The 21,216-nt window shown below is 42.6% G+C and overlaps 1 protein-coding gene across 1 annotated transcript; it reads left to right on the forward strand.

Moving 5' to 3' along the window:
* Window positions 1–1,874: 1,874 nt before the first annotated feature.
* stx4 (syntaxin 4) lies at window positions 1,875–21,177 on the forward strand. Its single transcript, XM_061876051.1, has 10 exons — window positions 1,875–2,124; window positions 6,267–6,371; window positions 6,434–6,533; window positions 6,598–6,672; window positions 12,281–12,351; window positions 12,438–12,546; window positions 12,624–12,697; window positions 12,779–12,916; window positions 20,490–20,600; window positions 20,701–21,177. The coding sequence occupies exons 1-10, from the start codon at window positions 2,095–2,097 to the stop codon at window positions 20,776–20,778; spliced, it is 891 nt and encodes a 296-aa protein (XP_061732035.1). The 5' UTR covers window positions 1,875–2,094; the 3' UTR covers window positions 20,779–21,177.
* The last annotated feature ends 39 nt before the right edge of the window (window positions 21,178–21,216 follow it).

Consider the following 21,216-nt stretch of genomic DNA (forward strand, 5'->3'; position numbering starts at 1 on the left):
TCGGAAACAGCGGGAGGCAGGGTGCAGGTAAAAATGTGTCTAATGCTTAAATCAAAAATAAACAAAAGGTTAGTGCCTTTAAGAAAATGCATTGAAGCTTAGGGAAGGCTATGCAGATCGAAATTAAAACTGAACTGGCTACAAAGTAAAACAGAATGCTGGACGACAGCAAAGACTTACTGCGGAGCGAATACGGCGTCCACAAAGTACATCCCAACATGACATGACAATCAATAATGTCCCCACAAAGAAGGATAAAAACAACTGAAATATTCTTGATTGCTAAAACAAAGTAGATGCGGGAAATATTGCTCAAAGGAAGACATGAAACTGCTACAGGAAAATACAAAAAAAAGAGAAAAAGCCACCAAAATAGGAGGGCAAAACAAGAAGTAAAAGGCTACATACACAGGAAAAGAGCAAAATAAGTCAAAATAAGTCAGGGTGTGATGTGACAGGTGGTGACAGTACACCTACTTTGAGACAAGAGCTATAGTCATGCATGCTTGCTTATTTTGTTTTAAAGCAGGGGTCACCAACCTTTTTGAAAGCAAGAGCTACTTCTTGGGCACTGATTCATGCCAAGGGCTACCAGTTTGATACACACTTAAATAAATTGCCAGAAATAGCCAATTTGCTCAATTTACCTTTAATAAATAAATCTATGTATATAAAAAGTGGGTATTTCTATCTGTCATTCCGTCGTACATTTTTTTTCCTTTTACAGAAGGTTTTTTCTAGAGAATATATGATGAAAAAACACTTAATTGAACGGTTTAAAAAAGGAGAAAACACACAAAAAAATAAAAATTACATTTTGAAACATAGTTTATCTTCAATTTCGACTCTTTAAAATTCAACCGCAAAGAATGAAGAGAAAAACTAGCTAATTCGAATCTTTTGGAAAAAATTAAAAAAATAATTCATGGAACATCATTAGTAATTTTTCCTGATTATGATTAAATTTAGAATTTTGATGACATGTTTTAAATAAGTTAAAATCCAATCTGCACTTTGTTAGAATATATAACAAATTGGACCAAGCTATATTTCTAACAAAGACAAATCCTTATTTCTTCTAGATTTTCCAGAACAAAAATTTTAAAAGAGATTCAAAAGACTTTAAAATATGATTTAAATTTGATTCTACAGATTTTCTAGATTTGCCAGAGTATATTTTTTTTATTTTAATCATAATCAGTTTGAACAAATATTTCACAAATATTCTTCGTCGAAAAAACAGAAGCTAAAATGAAGAATTGAATTAAAATTTATTTATTTTTCTTTACAATAAAAAAAAATACTTGAACATTGATTTAAATTGTCAGGAAAGAAGAGGAAGGAATTTAAAAGGTAAAAAGGTATATGTGTTTAAAAATCCTAAAATCCTTTTTAAGGTTGTATTTTTTCTCTAAAATTGTCTTTCTGAAAGTTATAATAATCAAAGTAAAAAAAATAATGAATTTATTTGAACAAGTGAAGACCAAGTCTTTAAAATATTTTCTTGGATTTTCAAATTCTATTCTAGTTTTGTCTCTCTTGGAATTAAAAATGTCGTGTGAAGCGAGACCAGCTTGCTAGTAAATAAATAACATTTTAAAAATAGAGGCAGCTCACTGGTAAGTGCTGCTATTTGAGCTATTTTTAGAACAGGCCAGCGGGCGACTCATCTGGTCCTTACGGGCGACCTTGGTGACCCCTGCTTTAAAGTCATATCCGACAATTACTTTTTATCGACAATATCGGCTTCTGAGTTTCATTTTTTTATGATTTAGGTTGATGGCGTGCCTCCGGATTTTTTCAATGATAAAAATGTGCTTTGGCTCAAAAGAGGTTGAAAACCACTGCAGTGCAGTTGCAGACAACATCCTGTGAGCGGCGCCAGTGAGTCAAAGTGACGCTCGGAGGCCAAGAAGAAGAAAAAAAAAGAAGAAGAAGAAGAATTCCTCGCACTCAAGTTAACTTGTTGAATGACAGCAAATCTAACTTTTCGCTTTCATTTTTTTTTCCACCGCTGAGGTTTTTTCATCCCGGTGACAACTTGCCACACTTTGTTGCACCGCTGCGGCGTCCGTGCGCAGTGAAGGCCGAGCAATGCGGGACCGAACACAAGAGTTGGGAAATGTAAGTGTCAAAAGTAGCATTAGCATAGCTAGCACTGTCGAGTAACGGGCAGCTTTCACGTCAAACTCATCTCCGAAATACTCTTGGAATTCCACTCAAATTGTTGCTTTCAGAACATTTCACACTTTAGTTTGTATCTTAACGTTCACTTTGGGCGTTGTTTTAGTGCCCACTTCCGGTGGGGGGGTCTCAGGCCGGGCAGGAGATGTGACGTTCGCGAACGAGTCGAGTCTTTTGAACGGATACCAACGATGAGAGCCGTGAGCCGTGAGCCGTTTTCATGCTCAGGCACAATGACGCTTTTCAAAATTATTTACTTAAAAAAAAATCTATTAAATTCACTTATATGGCTAATTTTTCTGACGTAGGTCATTTGGCAGGGTGTTTTCCTTTTTTACTATGTCCTTAATTTAAATAAATAATAAATAAATGGGTTTTACTTGTATAGCGCTTTGACACTACTTCCACATTCACACACACATTCACACACTGATGGAGGGAGCTGCCATGCAAGGCGCTAACCAGCACCCATCAGGAGCAAGGGTGAAGTGTCTTGCTCAGGACACAACGGACGTGACCAAGCTGGTACTAGGTGGGATTTGAACCAGGGACCCTTGGGTTGCGCACAGCCACTCTACCACTGCGCCTCGCCGTCCCTAAGTAGAAACTTATTTGGGTGTTACCATTTAGTGGTCAATCGTACGGAGTATGTACTGAACTGTGCAATCTACTAATAAAAGTATCAATTTTTATTCTAATTTTATATGCATATATATTGTATTATTACTTTATGTGGCTGTTGCAGTCTTTAAAAACCGGATTGCCCTCTCAACGGGGGGTGCTCACAAACATCAGTCGTTTACCAATCGAAGGTAACACGCAAGGGCCCTGCGATGAGCTGGCGACTTGTCCAGGGTGTACATCGCCATCCACCCGATTGTAGCTGAGATAGGTGCCAGCGCCCCCCGCTACCCCAAAAGGGAATAAGCGGTAGGAAATGGATGGATGGATGGGTACACACGCGAGGACATTAACACATCCGACACGTATGTAGGCTTAACCGAGGGGGAGTTCAAAACCAGATGGAACAATCACAAGGCTTCTTTTAGAAACCAAAACCTGTGGAATTCTACAGAACTCCATCCATCCATCCATCATATTCCGCTTATCCGAGGTCGGGTCGCGGGGGCAACAGCCTAAGCAGGGAAACCCAGACTTCCCTCTCCCCAGCCACTTCGTCTAGCTCTTCCCGGGGGATCCCGAGGCGTTCCCAGGCCAGCTGGGAGACATAGTCTTCCCAACGTGTCCTGGGTCTTCCCCGTGGCCTCCTACCGGTTGGACGTGCCCTAAACACCTCCCTAGGGAGGCGTTCGGGTGGCATCCTGACCAGATGCCCGAACTACCTCATCTGGCTCCTCTCCATGTGGAGGAGCAGCGGCTTTACTTTGAGTTCCTCCCGGATGGCAGAGCTTCTCACCCTATCTCTAAGGGAGAGACCCAAACTCATTTGGGCCGCTTGTACCCGTGATCTTATCCTTTCGGTCATGACCCAAAGCTCATGACCATAGGTGAGGATGGGAACGTAGATCGACCGGTAAATTGAGAGCTTTGCCTTCCGGCTCAGCTCCTTCTTCGCCACAACGGATCGGTACAACGTCCGCATTACTGAAGACGCCGCACCGATCCGCCTGTCGATCTCACAATCCACTCTTCCCTCATTCGTGAACAAGACTCCTAGGTACTTGAACTCCTCCACTTGGGGCAGGGTCTCCTCCCCAACCCGGAGATGGCACTCCACCCTTTTCCGGGCGAGAACCATGGACTCGGACTTGGAGGTGCTGATTCTCATTCCGGTCGCTTCACACTCGGCTGCGAACCGATCCAGCGAGAGCTGAAGATCCCGGTCAGATGAAGCCATCAGGACCACATCATCTGCAAAAAGCAGAGACCTAATCCTGCGGTCACCAAACCGGAACCCCTCAACGCCTTGACTGCGCCTAGAAATTCTGTCCATAAAAGTTATGAACAGAATTGGTGACAAAGGACAGCCTTGGCGGAGTCCAACCCTCTACCCTACAGAACTCATCAAGCACATTTGGAACCTCAAATATTTAGTAACATGGCAAATTCTTGCATCCGGCACACCTCACAACAGTGGTAATAAAAGATGCAACCTATGCTTAAAAGAGAAACTGTTTATTACATACTACCCAGACCTGTCATCCCTCAACAAGCGCAGTGAAATTGTATCAGTATGCCGTCACAGACCTAAACACCTCTTAGGTAACAATTGAGCCAATCACCACGCCCTTACGCCTTCCTATACCTACCCGTTCTGTGCCCTATATAAACCATGGTATGTGAATGCTTCCATTAAAATCTCATGATGATTGAGGGAACCCCTCATGAAACAGTTCTGTAGAGATGAAGTAGTCTTGTGATTTTTTTCCCACACATACATATATTGCGCTCTACCACGGTATCGAGCACTATTCTCTGGATTATCTAATTAGGACATATATATATGTATATATATATACAAACACACACATCTTTTAAGCTGCGACAATCTGCGGTATATGTGTGTGTTCGGGTCCTATTTTTTGGAACACTAATACAAAACCTCACAATAATGTCTGATTAAATGCTAAAATGGTTATGACAAACCACCTTAAAAAACTACAGAATGGGACACCCAAAAAGTACATGACAATAATGTGGGATTTACAATATTACCTATGAACGATAAAACACTGAATATTGACAACATATAAACGTTTACTTCTCACACCCCTTCTTGATCGACATTAGTATTATTCTCAAGCGAAACGCAACATAAATGCAAAAAAAATATGAATGCGAAGGGTAAAAAAAAAACACCTACTGTGTGATTGATTGATTGATTGATTGATTGATACTTTTATTAGTAGATTGCACAGTACAGTACATATTCCGTACAATTGACCACTAAATGGTAACACCCGAATAAGTTTTTCAACTTGTTTAAGTCGGGGTCCACGTTAATCAATTGATGGTACAAATATATACTATCAACATAATACAGTCATCACACAAGTTAATCATCATAGTATATACATTGAATTATTTACATTATTTACAATCCGGGGGGTGGGATGAGGAGCTTTGGTTGATATCAGAACTTCAGTCATCAACAATTGCATCAACAGAGAAATGTGGACATTGAAACAGTGTAGGTCTTATTTAGTAGGATATGTACAGCCAGCAGAGAACATAGTGAGTTCACATAGCATAAGAACAAGTATATACATTAGAAGTACATTTGAGTTGTTTATAATCTGGAGAGATGGGATGTGAATGGAGGAGGGTATTAGTAAAGTGTTGAAGTTGCCTGGAGGTGTTGTTTTAGAGCGCTTTTGAAGGAATATAGAGATGCACTTACTTTTATACCTGTTGGGAGTGCATTCCACATTGATGTGGCGTAGAAAGAGAATGAGTTAAGACCTTTGTTAGATGGGAATCTGGGTTTAACGTGGTTTGTGGAGCTCCCCCTGGTGTTGTGGTTATGGTGGTCATTTACGTTAAGGAAGTAATTTGACATGTACTTGGGTATCAAGGAGGTGTAGTGGATTTTATAGACTAGGCTCAGTGCAAGTTGTTTGACTCTGTCCTCCACCCTGATCCAGCCCACTTTGGAGAAGTGGGTTGGATTGAGGTGTGATCTGGGGTGGAGGTCTAGAAGTAACCGGATTAGTTTATTCTGGGATGTTTGGAGTCTAGATTTGAGGGTTTTGGAGGTGCTGGGGTACCAGGAGGTATATAATATCAATGTTCTTCCAGAACTTTGTTGTAAAACATTGAAATACTTTGTATAGTTAAAGACTTCCGGTCATTAGAAAACATTACTTTCCATTTTAAAGATCTAAAAATAATGATTTGGGAATGTCCAGCTGGCCAGATCAAAAAGCTTAACAGGCTTTAATTTGCCCAGGTGTGTTGTAACGGCTGCTATTTGATTGTTTTGTTGCTCAAAAAGCCCATCAATGATAAAGAGCCAGTCTTGTGAACGGATCTTTTTAAAGGAACCCCATCTCTAACGTGGCCGCTCATTCAGCTTTGACAAAACAACAACAAATAACTCACTCCTGTTTCTGTGGGCTCAGAAAGGAGAGGCGTCGGACGAGGACGACGAGGGCAAAGCTCTGATGACCAAACCTGGATCCTCTTCTGCCAAGGAGGAGAAAGACAATGAGAACTTCTTCAAAAAGGTAAAGAGGGACTCGAGTGCGTGGAAGTCAGTGTTGTCTGGACTGGCTGTGTTGCGTCTCAGGTGCAGGAAATCCACGACGGTCTGAACCGGCTGAAGAAGGTGGTTTCTGACCTGGAGAACAAACAGAAGACGGTGCTGGGTGTGGCCCTGCCGGAGGAGGGTACGCTGCTTCTGCACACTCCTGACCTCCTGACGCTAACACCTGTCATTTTTCATCCTTCCAGGCATGAAGAAGGAGCTGCAGACTCTGCGCGACGAGATCAAAACCCTGGCCACTCAGATCCAGAAGAAACTAAAGAGTGAGTCATCTCTTTGTTTGGGTTTTTGTTGGGTTTGATGGACATTTTCATTTAGATTTTAACTTCTCATGATCATATAATGCAGGGGTAGGGAACCTATGGCTTTAGAGCCAGATGTGGCTCTTTTGATGACTGCATCTGGCTCTCAGATAAATCTTAGCTGACTTTGCTTAACACGATAATTATGAATAATTCCGCTGGTGGTCACAGTGTCAAAAATAACGTTCAAAATATAAAACATTCTCATGCATTTGAATCCCTCCATCCGCACCTGTTCAAAAAGTCGCATTAATAGTAAAAAGTATTTTATTTATTCTGGGTTAGCTTCAGAATAACAATGTTATTAAAAAGAATAAGAGACATATTATACTCTAAAAATGTTGCTCTTACTTAAGAATGCACGCATTTAGTTGTATTCAGTCTTAAAAAAATATGTTATATGGCTCTTACGGAAATACTTTTTAAAATATTGGGCTTCTATGGCTCTCTCAGCCAAAAATATAATGACATCATAATATGACATAATAATGCATATTGTATATCCTTGAATTTCCGCCAGGTATATAGTATGCGCCTGCCTAGAATTACTGCCGGGCCAAACTTGTTTCGCAAAATATTATTTTTATTAGCGCATGTCCAGAATTTCCGCCAAGTCAAACTCGTTTCGCCAAATAATTAGCATATGCCTAGAATTTCCGCCGGGTCAAACTCGTCACGTCACGAGTGACACTTCACCTGTCATCATTTTCAAAATGGAGGAGGCTGATTTCAATCATTTGAAATCGCATAAAGGGAAGAAGATTAAGAGCTATTCAGTAGGATTTAAGGTTCAAGCTATTGAATATGCTAAAAAGAACAGTAAGCAGCTATGTTTTATTAATATACCGTAGCTGCGTGTGTCAAATATGAGTCATTAAATGACTCCCGCCTCCTGGTGGTAGAGGGCGCTAGTGATCCTTCTTGCGACTACTCGGCTGCAGAAGAAGTGACAACAAGCAGCAAGAGTGACTTGCACTTTTAACATGGAGGATTACATATCTAAAATAAAACAGTTTTCTAAACTGGACTTTCAATCGAAGCAGGAGGTAATAAAGGAAGATCTCCATCGAGACAGAGAGACTTTTAAAACTGAAGAAAGATAAGGAAGACTTCTCTAAGCAAGTTATCGATGCTTTTGATCAGAAGGAGCTGCGCATGGACTTCATTTATAAGTAAAGGTAAGACCATAATAATGTTTTTTTAAATTAAATGTGCTTTTCATGATGGTATCCTTACATCACACTCAAATTTATAAGTGCATGTCTAAATTTACCGCATGCCTTTGGTAAACGCCGGAGTGAGAAGAGGTTTTAAATTAATTAGCGCCCCGGTGGCAATTCAAGGAAATACGGTATGTTTTTTCTTGACTTAACTTAAATGTAGAATACATGTATAATATTTATATTATTCACATGTGAATAATGCTGTTTAATAGAATGTATGTATTTTATTCACAATGTTGTATAGTATTATTGTCTATTGTGCGCAAACTGTGGTGCTGAATTTCCCGCAGAGATCAATAAAGTACTTTCTATTCTATATAACGGAAATAGAATAACATTTAAAAAATGACAAATGGGCCATGCAACATTCATGCAAACCAAAAAAAGTGAGGCATTTTGCCTTTAAACGTAAGCGCATTACATCAGGAAATTGACATAAATGTGAAGGAAATGTTGTCATTGTGAGGAGAAGGAAAATAGAAAAATGTATTGGGGAAAATAAATTGTCTGGTACCGCTTATTCATAACAATGTGGAGACGGGCTCTTGAAACTAGCAAGCTAAAGCTAGCCCACAACACATCTCACCTGCTTGTGTTGTTGTGAACGACATCACGGGTGTGTTTTGCACTTGTGTTGTTGTGAACGACATCACGGGTGTGTTTTGCACTTGTGTTGTTGTGAACGACATCACGGGTGTGTATTGCACTTGTGTTGTTGTGAACGACATCACGGGTGTGTTTTGCACTTGTGTTGTTGTGAACGACATCACGGGTGTGTTTTGCACTTGTGTTGTTGTGAACGACATCACGGGTGTGTTTTGCACTTGTTGTTGTGAACGACATCACGGGTGTGTTTTGCACTTGTGTTGTTGTGAACGACATCACGGGTGTGTTTTGCACTTGTGTTGTTGTGAACGACATCACGGGTGTGTTTTGCACTTGTGTTGTTGTGAACGACATCACGGGTGTGTTTTGCACTTGTTGTTGTGAACGACATCACGGGTGTGTTTTGCACTTGTTGTTGTGAACGACATCACGGGTGTGTTTTGCACTTGTGTTGTTGTGAACGACATCACGGGTGTGTTTTGCACGTGTGTTGTTGTGAACGACATCACGGGTGTGTTTTGCACTTGTGTTGTTGTGAACGACATCACGGGTGTGTTTTGCACTTGTGTTGTTGTGAACGACATCACGGGTGTGTTTTGCACTTGTTGTTGTGAACGACATCACGGGTGTGTTTTGCACTTGTTGTTGTGAACGACATCACGGGTGTGTTTTGCACTTGTGTTGTTGTGAACGACATCACGGGTGTGTTTTGCACTTGTGTTGTTGTGAACGACATCACGGGTGTGTTTTGCACTTGTGTTGTTGTGAACGACATCACGGGTGTGTTTTGCACTTGTGTTGTTGTAAACGACATCACGGGTGTGTTTTGCACTTGTTGTTGTGAACGACATCACGGGTGTGTTTTGCACTTGTTGTTGTGAACGACATCACGGGTGTGTTTTGCACTTGTGTTGTTGTGAACGACATCACGGGTGTGTTTTGCACGTGTGTTGTTGTGAACGACATCACGGGTGTGTTTTGCACTTGTGTTGTTGTGAACGACATCACGGGTGTGTTTTGCACTTGTGTTGTTGTGAACGACATCACGGGTGTGTTTTGCACTTGTTGTTGTGAACGACATCACGGGTGTGTTTTGCACTTGTTGTTGTGAACGACATCACGGGTGTGTTTTGCACTTGTGTTGTTGTGAACGACATCACGGGTGTGTTTTGCACTTGTGTTGTTGTGAACGACATCACGGGTGTGTTTTGCACTTGTGTTGTTGTGAACGACATCACGGGTGTGTTTTGCACTTGTGTTGTTGTAAACGACATCATGGGTGTGTTTTGCACTTGTTGTTGTGAACGACATCACGGGTGTGTTTTGCACTTGTGTTGTTGTGAACGACATCACGGGTGTGTTTTGCACTTGTGTTGTTGTGAACGACATCACGGGTGTGTTTTGCACTTGTGTTGTTGTGAACGACATCACGGGTGTGTTTTGCACTTGTTGTTGTGAACGACATCACGGGTGTGTTTTGCACTTGTTGTTGTGAACGACATCACGGGTGTGTTTTGCACTTGTGTTGTTGTGAACGACATCACGGGTGTGTTTTGCACGTGTGTTGTTGTGAACGACATCACGGGTGTGTTTTGCACGTGTGTTGTTGTGAACGACATCACGGGTGTGTTTTGCACTTGTTGTTGTGAACGACATCACGGGTGTGTTTTGCACTTGTGTTGTTGTGAACGACATCACGGGTGTGTTTTGCACTTGTTGTTGTGAACGACATCACGGGTGTGTTTTGCACTTGTGTTGTTGTGAACGACATCACGGGTGTGTTTTGCACGTGTGTTGTTGTGAACGACATCACGGGTGTGTTTTGCACTTGTGTTGTTGTGAACGACATCACGGGTGTGTTTTGCACTTGTGTTGTTGTGAACGACATCACGGGTGTGTTTTGCACGTGTGTTGTTGTGAACGACATCACGGGTGTGTTTTGCACTTGTGTTGTTGTGAACGACATCATGGGTGTGTTTTGCACGTGTGTTGTTGTGAACGACATCACGGGTGTGTTTTGCACTTGTGTTGTTGTGAACGACATCACGGGTGTGTTTTGCACTTGTGTTGTTGTGAACGACATCACGGGTGTGTTTTGCACTCGTGTTGTTGTGAACGACATCACGGGTGTGTTTTGCACTTGTGTTGTTGTGAACGTCATCACGGGTGTGTTTTGCACTTGTGTTGTTGTGAACGACATCACGGGTGTGTTTTGCACTTGTGTTGTTGTGAACGACATCACGGGTGTGTTTTGCACTTGTGTTGTTGTGAACGACATCACGGGTGTGTTTTGCACTCGTGTTGTTGTGAACGACATCACGGGTGTGTTTTGCACCTGTGTTGTTGTGAACGACATCGCGGGTGTGTTTTGCACTCGTGTTGTTGTGAACGACATCGCGGGTGTGTTTTGCACTCGTGTTGTTGTGAACGACATCGCGGGTGTGTTTTGCACTCGTGTTGTTGTGAACGACATCGCGGGTGTGTTTTGCACTCGTGTTGTTGTGAACGACATCGCGGGTGTGTTTTGCACTCGTGTTGTTGTGAACGACATCGCGGGTGTGTTTTGCACTCGTGTTGTTGTGAACGACATCACGGGTGTGTTTTGCACTCGTGTTGTTGTGAACGACATCACGGGTGTGTTTTGCACTCGTGTTGTTGTGAACGACATCGCGGGTGTGTTTTGCACTCGTGTTGTTGTGAACGACATCGCGGGTGTGTTTTGCACTCGTGTTGTTGTGAACGACATCGCGGGTGTGTTTTGCACTCGTGTTGTTGTGAACGACATCGCGGGTGTGTTTTGCACTCGTGTTGTTGTGAACGACATCGCGGGTGTGTTTTGCACTCGTGTTGTTGTGAACGACATCGCGGGTGTGTTTTGCACTCGTGTTGTTGTGAACGACATCGCGGGTGTGTTTTGCACTCGTGTTGTTGTGAACGACATCACGGGTGTGTTTTGCACTTGTGTTGTTGTGAACGACATCGCGGGTGTGTTTTGCACTTGTGTTGTTGTGAACGACATCACGGGTGTGTTTTGCACTTGTGTTGTTGTGAACGACATCACGGGTGTGTTTTGCACTTGTGGTGTTGTGAACGACATCACGGGTGTGTTTTGCACTTGTGTTGTTGTGAACGGCATCACGGGTGTGTTTTGCACTTGTGTTGTTGTGAACGACATCACGGGTGTGTTTTGCCATTTTTTGCCAATCCTGGGTGTGTTTTCCCCAATTCATTCCAAGATCCGTCTAGAGAACGCTAAGGTCCTACTGGTTTAAATGTAACTTAGATATTGGGTTTAACTATGTAAAAGTGCTTTGAGTCACTAGAGAAAAGCGCTATATAAATATAATTCACTTTAAGTGTTTATTTGTGCCCTCGAGTAATATCAGTGTACATGAAAGGAAGGTTGACGACGCTACAGAAAGAAAGAAAGGAGTGATGAATAAAGATTCCATAGGAGTAGAAACGTGATGGACGGCTAGAAGACAGACTGTCACTTCTACTTCCAATTGAAAAGCTCTAAAAAGACGGGCAGTGAGCGAACTTGTCCAAAAGATGGCGCCAAAGCAGAAACTAACACACCATTTAAGTGTCTTTGCATGACTTTTTTGACTAATTGCTTTATGGCTTAAAAACCTTCCATAAATTGGCGGCACCGTTTTACAAGCCGCAGGATTCAAAGCGTAGGAAAAAGTATCGGCTTCTAGTTACTTTGCCTAGTTTGACGACGGGTGTTGTTGCAGGTATCGAGCCCAAGAAGGGAGAGGACGACGTCAAGTACGTGCCGGTCAACGCTCGCATTCAGCGCACGCAGGTCCCGCCTCCTCCTCGTCCCGTTTGGCTTTTGAGCCCGCCCCTTTTTTCCAGTGGTGACGCCAAACGCTGTCTCTCTGCTTGCAGCACGGCGTGTTGTCCCGGGAGTTTGTGGAGCTGATGGGTCACTGCAACACCATCCAGGCGCAGTACCGAGACCGCAACGTGGAGCGGATCCAGAGGCAACTGAAAATCAGTGAGTCCCCGCCCCAGTGGGCGTCGGCCGGCAGAGGAGGTGTGGCTTGTAACCTTGGTGATCTCCTTTCCCGCTAGCCGGCACCAACGTGACGGGCGAGGAGCTGGACGCCATGCTGGAGACCGGCCAGACCGACGTCTTCACTCAGAACGTGAGTCCAGGTGCTGCACGGGACTTGCGGGACCCTCTCAGGTGGTCTTTGCCAGACTAAAGTCCCGCCCGCGCTCCTCAGATCCTCATCGACGCTCAGGCCACCAGACAAGCGCTGAATGAGATCGAGTCCCGACACGACGAGATCCTGAAGCTGGAGCGCAGCATCCGAGATCTTCACGACATGTTCCAGTACTTGGCCATGGAGGTGGAGGCTCAGGTAGCACGCCATACCCGCTCCCTTCTAAAGACTGAAAAACTGCTAGCAACAAGCAGCTAACAATACAGTCCGCGATTCCGCTCATAAAGCCCTCTAGAAACCTGACCAAGGAGCTAACACCAAGGAACTACTTTTCTGGCATAGTGAGACTTCCTCTGTGAGTGTGTACAAGTTATAAAGTGGCTCTGAAGACGAGAACTTGGTCAACTTTGAATTCTAAAGCTGCGAATACTTGCTCCCAACAAATGCAACCAGTCAACTTAGCTACGAAAACTCAGAAAACGCACTTTTGCTCTCATCGTTTTTTTTAAATCTGGGGAAGTGCTGAAAGATACAACCATCCCGTCATTGAACGTCACTGTTTTATGTTCTTGTTTGAAAACGCTCAGCAATGGTTCTACCAAACAATCAATCAAAGTTTACTTACATAGCCCTAAATCACGAGTGTCTCAAAGGGCTGCACAAGCCACAACCACATCCTCAGCTCAGACCCCACATCAGGGCAAGGAAAAACTCAACCCAATGGGACATCAATGAGAAACCTTGGAGGGGGCCACAGATGTAACATAATAGTTTGAGAGTCCAGTCCATAGTGGATCTAACATAACAGTGAGAGTCCAGTCCATAGTGGATCTAACATAATAGTGAGAGTCTAGTCCATAGTGGATCTAACATAATAGTGAGAGTCCAGTCCATAGTGGATCTAACATAATAGTGAGAGTCCAGTCCATAGTGGATCTAACATAATAGTGAGAGTCCAGTCCATAGTGGATCTAACATAATAGTGTGAGAGTCCAGTCCATAGTGGATCTAACATAATAGTGAGAGTCCAGTCCATAGTGGATCTAACATGATAGTGTGAGTCCAGTCCATAGTGGATCTAACATAATAGTGAGAGTCCAGTCCATAGTGGATCTAACATAATAGTGAGAGTCCAGTCCATAGTGGATCTAACATAATAGTGAGAGTCCAGTCCATAGTGGATCTAACATAATAGTGAGAGTCCAGTCCATACTGGATCTAACATAATAGTGAGAGTCCAGTCCATAGTGGATCTAACATAATAGTGAGAGTCCAGCCCATAGTAGTTCTAACATAATAGTGACAGTCCAGTCCATAGTGGATCTAACATAATAGTGAGAGTCCAGTCCATAGTGGATCTAACATAATAGTGGGAGTCCAGTACATAGTGGATCTAACATAATAGTGAGAGTCCAGTCCATAGTGGATCCAACATAATAGTGAGAGTCCAGTCCATAGTGGATCTAACATAATAGTGAGAGTCCAGTCCATAGTGGATCCAACATAATAGTGAGAGTCCAGTCCATAGTGGATCCAACATAATAGTGAGAGTCCAGTCCATAGTGGATCTAACATAATAGTGAGAGTCCAGTCCATAGTGGATCTAACATAATAGTGAGAGTCCAGTCCATAGTGGATCTAACATTATAGTGTGATAGTCCAGTCCATAGTGGATCTAACATAATAGTGGGAGTCCAGTCCATAGTGGATCTAACATAATAGTGAGAGTCCAGTCCATAGTAGATCTAACATAATAGTGAGAGTCCAGTCCATAGCAGATCTAACATAATAGTGAGAGTCCAGTCCATAGTGGATCTAACATAATAGTGTGAGAGTCCAGTCCATAGTGGATCTAACATAATAGTGTGAGAGTCCAGTCCATAGTGGATCTAACATAATAGTGAGAGTCCAGTCCATAGTGGATCTAACATAATAGTGAGAGTCCAGTCCATAGTGGATCTAACATAATAGTGAGAGTCCAGTCCATAGTGGATCTAACATAATAGTGCGAGTCCAGTCCATAGTGGATCTAACATAATAGTGAGAGTCCAGTCCATAGTGGATCCAACATAATAGTGTGAGAGTCCAGTCCATAGTGGATCTAACATAATAGTGAGAGTCCAGTCCATAGTGGATCTAACATTATAGTGTGATAGTCCAGTCCATAGTGGATCCAACATAATAGTGAGAGTCCAGTCCATAGTGGATCTAACATAATAGTGAGAGTCCAGTCCATAGTAGATCTAACATAATAGTGAGAGTCCAGTCCATAGTGGATCTAACATTATAGTGTGATAGTCCAGTCCATAGTGGATCTAACATAATAGTGGGAGTCCAGTCCATAGTGGATCTAACATAATAGTGAGAGTCCAGTCCATAGTAGATCTAACATAATAGTGAGAGTCCAGTCCATAGTGGATCTAACATAATAGTGTGAGTCCAGCCCGTAGTGGATCTAACATAATAGTGGGAGTCCAGTCCATAGTGGATCTAACATAATAGTGAGAGTCCAGTCCATAGTGGATCTAACATAATAGTGAGAGTCCAGTCCATAGTGGATCTAACATAATAGTGTGAGAGTCCAGTCCATAGTGGATCTAACATAATAGTGAGAGTCCAGTCCATAGTGGATCTAACATTATAGTGTGATAGTCCAGTCCATAGTGGATCTAACATAATAGTGGGAGTCCAGTCCATAGTGGATCTAACATAATAGTGAGAGTCCAGTCCATAGTAGATCTAACATAATAGTGAGAGTCCAGTCCATAGTAGATCTAACATAATAGTGAGAGTCCAGTCCATAGTGGATCTAACATAATAGTGTGAGAGTCCAGTCCATAGTGGATCTAACATAATAGTGAGAGTCCAGTCCATAGTGGATCTAACATAATAGTGAGAGTCCAGTCCATAGTGGATCTAACATTATAGTGTGATAGTCCAGTCCATAGTGGATCTAACATAATAGTGGGAGTCCAGTCCATAGTGGATCTAACATAATAGTGAGAGTCCAGTCCATAGTAGATCTAACATAATAGTGAGAGTCCAGTCCATAGTGGATCTAACATAATAGTGTGAGTCCAGCCCGTAGTGGATCTAACATAATAGTGGGAGTCCAGTCCATAGTGGATCTAACATAATAGTGAGAGTCCAGTCCATAGTGGATCTAACATAATAGTGAGAGTCCAGTCCATAGTGGATCCAACATAATAGTGAGAGTCCAGTCCATAGTGGATCTAACATAATAGTGAGAGTCCAGTCCATAGTGGATCCAACATAATAGTGAGAGTCCAGTCCATAGTGGATCCAACATAATAGTGAGAGTCCAGTCCATAGTGGATCTAACATAATAGTGAGAGTCCAGTCCATAGTAGATCTAACATAATAGTGAGAGTCCAGTCCATAGTGGATCTAACATAATAGTGTGAGTCCAGCCCGTAGTGGATCTAACATAATAGTGGGAGTCCAGTCCATAGTGGATCTAACATAATAGTGAGAGTCCAGTCCATAGTGGATCTAACATAATAGTGAGAGTCCAGTCCATAGTGGATCTAACATAATAGTGTGAGAGTCCAGTCCATAGTGGATCTAACATAATAGTGAGAGTCCAGTCCATAGTGGATCTAACATTATAGTGTGATAGTCCAGTCCATAGTGGATCTAACATAATAGTGGGAGTCCAGTCCATAGTGGATCTAACATAATAGTGAGAGTCCAGTCCATAGTAGATCTAACATAATAGTGAGAGTCCAGTCCATAGTAGATCTAACATAATAGTGAGAGTCCAGTCCATAGTGGATCTAACATAATAGTGTGAGAGTCCAGTCCATAGTGGATCTAACATAATAGTGAGAGTCCAGTCCATAGTGGATCTAACATAATAGTGAGAGTCCAGTCCATAGTGGATCTAACATTATAGTGTGATAGTCCAGTCCATAGTGGATCTAACATAATAGTGGGAGTCCAGTCCATAGTGGATCTAACATAATAGTGAGAGTCCAGTCCATAGTAGATCTAACATAATAGTGAGAGTCCAGTCCATAGTGGATCTAACATAATAGTGAGAGTCCAGTCCATAGTGGATCTAACATTATAGTGTGATAGTCCAGTCCATAGTGGATCTAACATAATAGTGGGAGTCCAGTCCATAGTGGATCTAACATAATAGTGAGAGTCCAGTCCATAGTAGATCTAACATAATAGTGAGAGTCCAGTCCATAGTAGATCTAACATAATAGTGAGAGTCCAGTCCATAGTGGATCTAACATAATAGTGTGAGAGTCCAGTCCATAGTGGATCTAACATAATAGTGAGAGTCCAGTCCATAGTGGATCTAACATAATAGTGAGAGTCCAGTCCATAGTGGATCTAACATTATAGTGTGATAGTCCAGTCCATAGTGGATCTAACATAATAGTGGGAGTCCAGTCCATAGTGGATCTAACATAATAGTGAGAGTCCAGTCCATAGTAGATCTAACATAATAGTGAGAGTCCAGTCCATAGTGGATCTAACATAATAGTGTGAGTCCAGCCCGTAGTGGATCTAACATAATAGTGGGAGTCCAGTCCATAGTGGATCTAACATAATAGTGAGAGTCCAGTCCATAGTGGATCTAACATAATAGTGAGAGTCCAGTCCATAGTGGATCTAACATAATAGTGTGAGAGTCCAGTCCATAGTGGATCTAACATAATAGTGAGAGTCCAGTCCATAGTGGATCTAACATTATAGTGTGATAGTCCAGTCCATAGTGGATCTAACATAATAGTGGGAGTCCAGTCCATAGTGGATCTAACATAATAGTGAGAGTCCAGTCCATAGTAGATCTAACATAATAGTGAGAGTCCAGTCCATAGTGGATCTAACATAATAGTGTGAGAGTCCAGTCCATAGTGGATCTAACATAATAGTGAGAGTCCAGTCCATAGTGGATCTAACATAATAGTGAGAGTCCAGTCCATAGTGGATCTAACATTATAGTGTGATGGTCCAGTCCATAGTGGATCTAACATAATAGTGGGAGTCCAGTCCATAGTGGATCTAACATAATAGTGAGAGTCCAGTCCATAGTAGATCTAACATAATAGTGAGAGTCCAGTCCATAGTGGATCTAACATAATAGTGTGAGTCCAGCCCGTAGTGGATCTAACATAATAGTGGGAGTCCAGTCCATAGTGGATCTAACATAATAGTGAGAGTCCAGTCCATAGTGGATCTAACATTATAGTGTGATGGTCCAGTCCATAGTGGATCTAACATAATAGTGTGAGAGTCCAGTCCATAGGGGATCTAACATAATAGTGAGAGTCCAGTCCATAGTGGATCTAACATAATAGTGAGAGTCCAGTCCATAGTGGATCTAACATAATAGTGAGAGTCCAGTCCATAGTGGATCTAACATAATAGTGAGAGTCCAGTCCATAGTGGATCTAACATAATAGTGTGAGAGTCCAGTCCATAGTGGATCTAACATAATAGTGAGAGTCCAGTCCATAGTGGATCTAACATAATAGTGAGAGTCCAGTCCATAGTGGATCTAACATAATAGTGTGAGAGTCCAGTCCATAGTGGATCTAACATAATAGTGAGAGTCCAGTCCATAGTGGATCTAACATAATAGTGAGAGTCCAGTCCATAGTGGATCTAACATAATAGTGAGAGTCCAGTCCATAGTGGATCTAACATAATAGTGAGAGTCCAGTCCATACTGGATCTAACATAATAGTGAGAGTCCAGTCCATAGTGGATCTAACATAATAGTGCGAGTCCAGTCCATAGTGGATCTAACATAATAGTGAGAGTCCAGTCCATAGTGGATCTAACATAATAGTGTGAGAGTCCAGTCCATAGTGGATCTAACATAATAGTGAGAGTCCAGTCCATAGTGGATCTAACATAATAGTGAGAGTCCAGGTCCATAGTGGATCTAACATAATAGTGAGAGTCCAGTCCATAGTAGATCTAACATAATAGTGAGAGTCCAGTCCATAGTGGATCTAACATAATAGTGTGAGTCCAGCCCGTAGTGGATCTAACATAATAGTGGGAGTCCAGTCCATAGTGGATCTAACATAATAGTGAGAGTCCAGTCCATAGTGGATCTAACATAATAGTGAGAGTCCAGTCCATAGTGGATCTAACATAATAGTGTGAGAGTCCAGTCCATAGTGGATCTAACATAATAGTGAGAGTCCAGTCCATAGTGGATCTAACATTATAGTGTGATAGTCCAGTCCATAGTGGATCTAACATAATAGTGGGAGTCCAGTCCATAGTGGATCTAACATAATAGTGAGAGTCCAGTCCATAGTAGATCTAACATAATAGTGAGAGTCCAGTCCATAGTGGATCTAACATAATAGTGTGAGAGTCCAGTCCATAGTGGATCTAACATAATAGTGAGAGTCCAGTCCATAGTGGATCTAACATAATAGTGAGAGTCCAGTCCATAGTGGATCTAACATTATAGTGTGATGGTCCAGTCCATAGTGGATCTAACATAATAGTGGGAGTCCAGTCCATAGTGGATCTAACATAATAGTGAGAGTCCAGTCCATAGTAGATCTAACATAATAGTGAGAGTCCAGTCCATAGTGGATCTAACATAATAGTGTGAGTCCAGCCCGTAGTGGATCTAACATAATAGTGGGAGTCCAGTCCATAGTGGATCTAACATAATAGTGAGAGTCCAGCCCGTAGTGGATCTAACATAATAGTGTGAGAGTCCAGTCCATAGGGGATCTAACATAATAGTGAGAGTCCAGTCCATAGTGGATCTAACATAATAGTGAGAGTCCAGTCCATAGTGGATCTAACATAATAGTGAGAGTCCAGTCCATAGTGGATCTAACATAATAGTGAGAGTCCAGTCCATAGTGGATCTAACATAATAGTGTGAGAGTCCAGTCCATAGTGGATCTAACATAATAGTGAGAGTCCAGTCCATAGTGGATCTAACATAATAGTGAGAGTCCAGTCCATAGTGGATCTAACATAATAGTGTGAGAGTCCAGTCCATAGTGGATCTAACATAATAGTGAGAGTCCAGTCCATAGTGGATCTAACATAATAGTGAGAGTCCAGTCCATAGTGGATCTAACATAATAGTGAGAGTCCAGTCCATAGTGGATCTAACATAATAGTGATAGTCCAGTCCATAGTGGATCTAACATAATAGTGATAGTCCAGTCCATAGTGGATCTAACATAATAGTGATAGTCCAGTCCATAGTGGATCTAACATAATAGTGAGAGTCCAGTCCATAGTGGATCTAACATAATTAAGTCCAGTCCATAGTAGATCTAACATAATTAAGTCCAGTCCATAGTGGATCTAACATAATTAAGTCCAGTCCATAGTGGATCTAACATAGTAGTGAGAGTCCAGTCCATAGTGGATCTAACATAATAGTGAGAGTCCAGTCCATAGTGGGGCCAGCAGGAGACCATCCCGGGCAGAGACAGATCAGCAGTTCAGAGACGTCCCCAACCGAGGCACAGACGAGTGGTCCACCCTGGGTCCCAAGAACACTTAAAAGTTCTCACCAAGTCTGCAGTTATTATCTTTGTTTTCCTTGTCTGCTGCGTGCTCTGTAGAACCCAGAAGGTCCAGCAATGCTCCACATAAGCCAAAGACTGCAAATATCAGCTGTTGTCATGGATGTCCCCGTCACATACTCACAGCCTCTCATTGTTGGCCACCTCTTGCTAGCAGTTTTTCAGCCTTTAGGATGGTGTTGGTGTGGAATAAAGTGTCTCCACGTGTCCTGCAGGGGGAGATGGTCAACCAAATCGACCACAACATCAAGCAGTCATCCAACTACGTGAAGAAGGCCCAGGACAACACCTCCCAGGCCGTCACCTACCAGCAGAAAGCCCGCAAGGTAAGCAGTCTAAGCCCCGCCTCCTGGCAGTCTGGGCCCCGCCTCTTGGCAGTCTAGGCCCCGCCTCCTGCACACGCTGACTTCACTTGCTTCCCCGCAGAAGAAGATCTGGATCGCCATTTGCCTGGCCATCGTCATCGTCATCCTCGCCATCTCGCTGGCGGCCACCTTCTCCTGACCAGACCACGTGTGCCAGCCACCCCTGGGGAGACCAGGACCGTCCCAGTACCCCTCAGACTGGCAGGAACATGAGCAGTTTATGAACAAATTGCCCTTTTAGAACGGATTGTACAGAACCTAACATTTAAATGTAAATACACCTTTGGTGCCTCCTGCTGGGATTTCTAACTTCTTGTACTCCTGGTGGGACCCGAGAGGGACGTGTGAGCAGCTGGAAGACTTGAGGGAGGCGAGCGTGAGGTCCTGCACCCAAGTAGCTAAGAAGGGACAAACACACGTTTGCTCCTGCGGTCAGTCGGTGAGGACGGATTCGTACTCCAGGTGGTCTGCGGTTACATTGAGACCACAAGAAGTCTTGTATTACCGAGTAAACTTTTAAATAAAATGTTGCCTTCAACCTCGCAGCTTTTACTTCACCTAAGAAAATCCAATATTG

This window comes from Nerophis ophidion, linkage group LG17 (assembly GCF_033978795.1).
Source record: "Nerophis ophidion isolate RoL-2023_Sa linkage group LG17, RoL_Noph_v1.0, whole genome shotgun sequence".
Taxonomy (NCBI): Eukaryota; Metazoa; Chordata; class Actinopteri; order Syngnathiformes; family Syngnathidae; genus Nerophis; species Nerophis ophidion.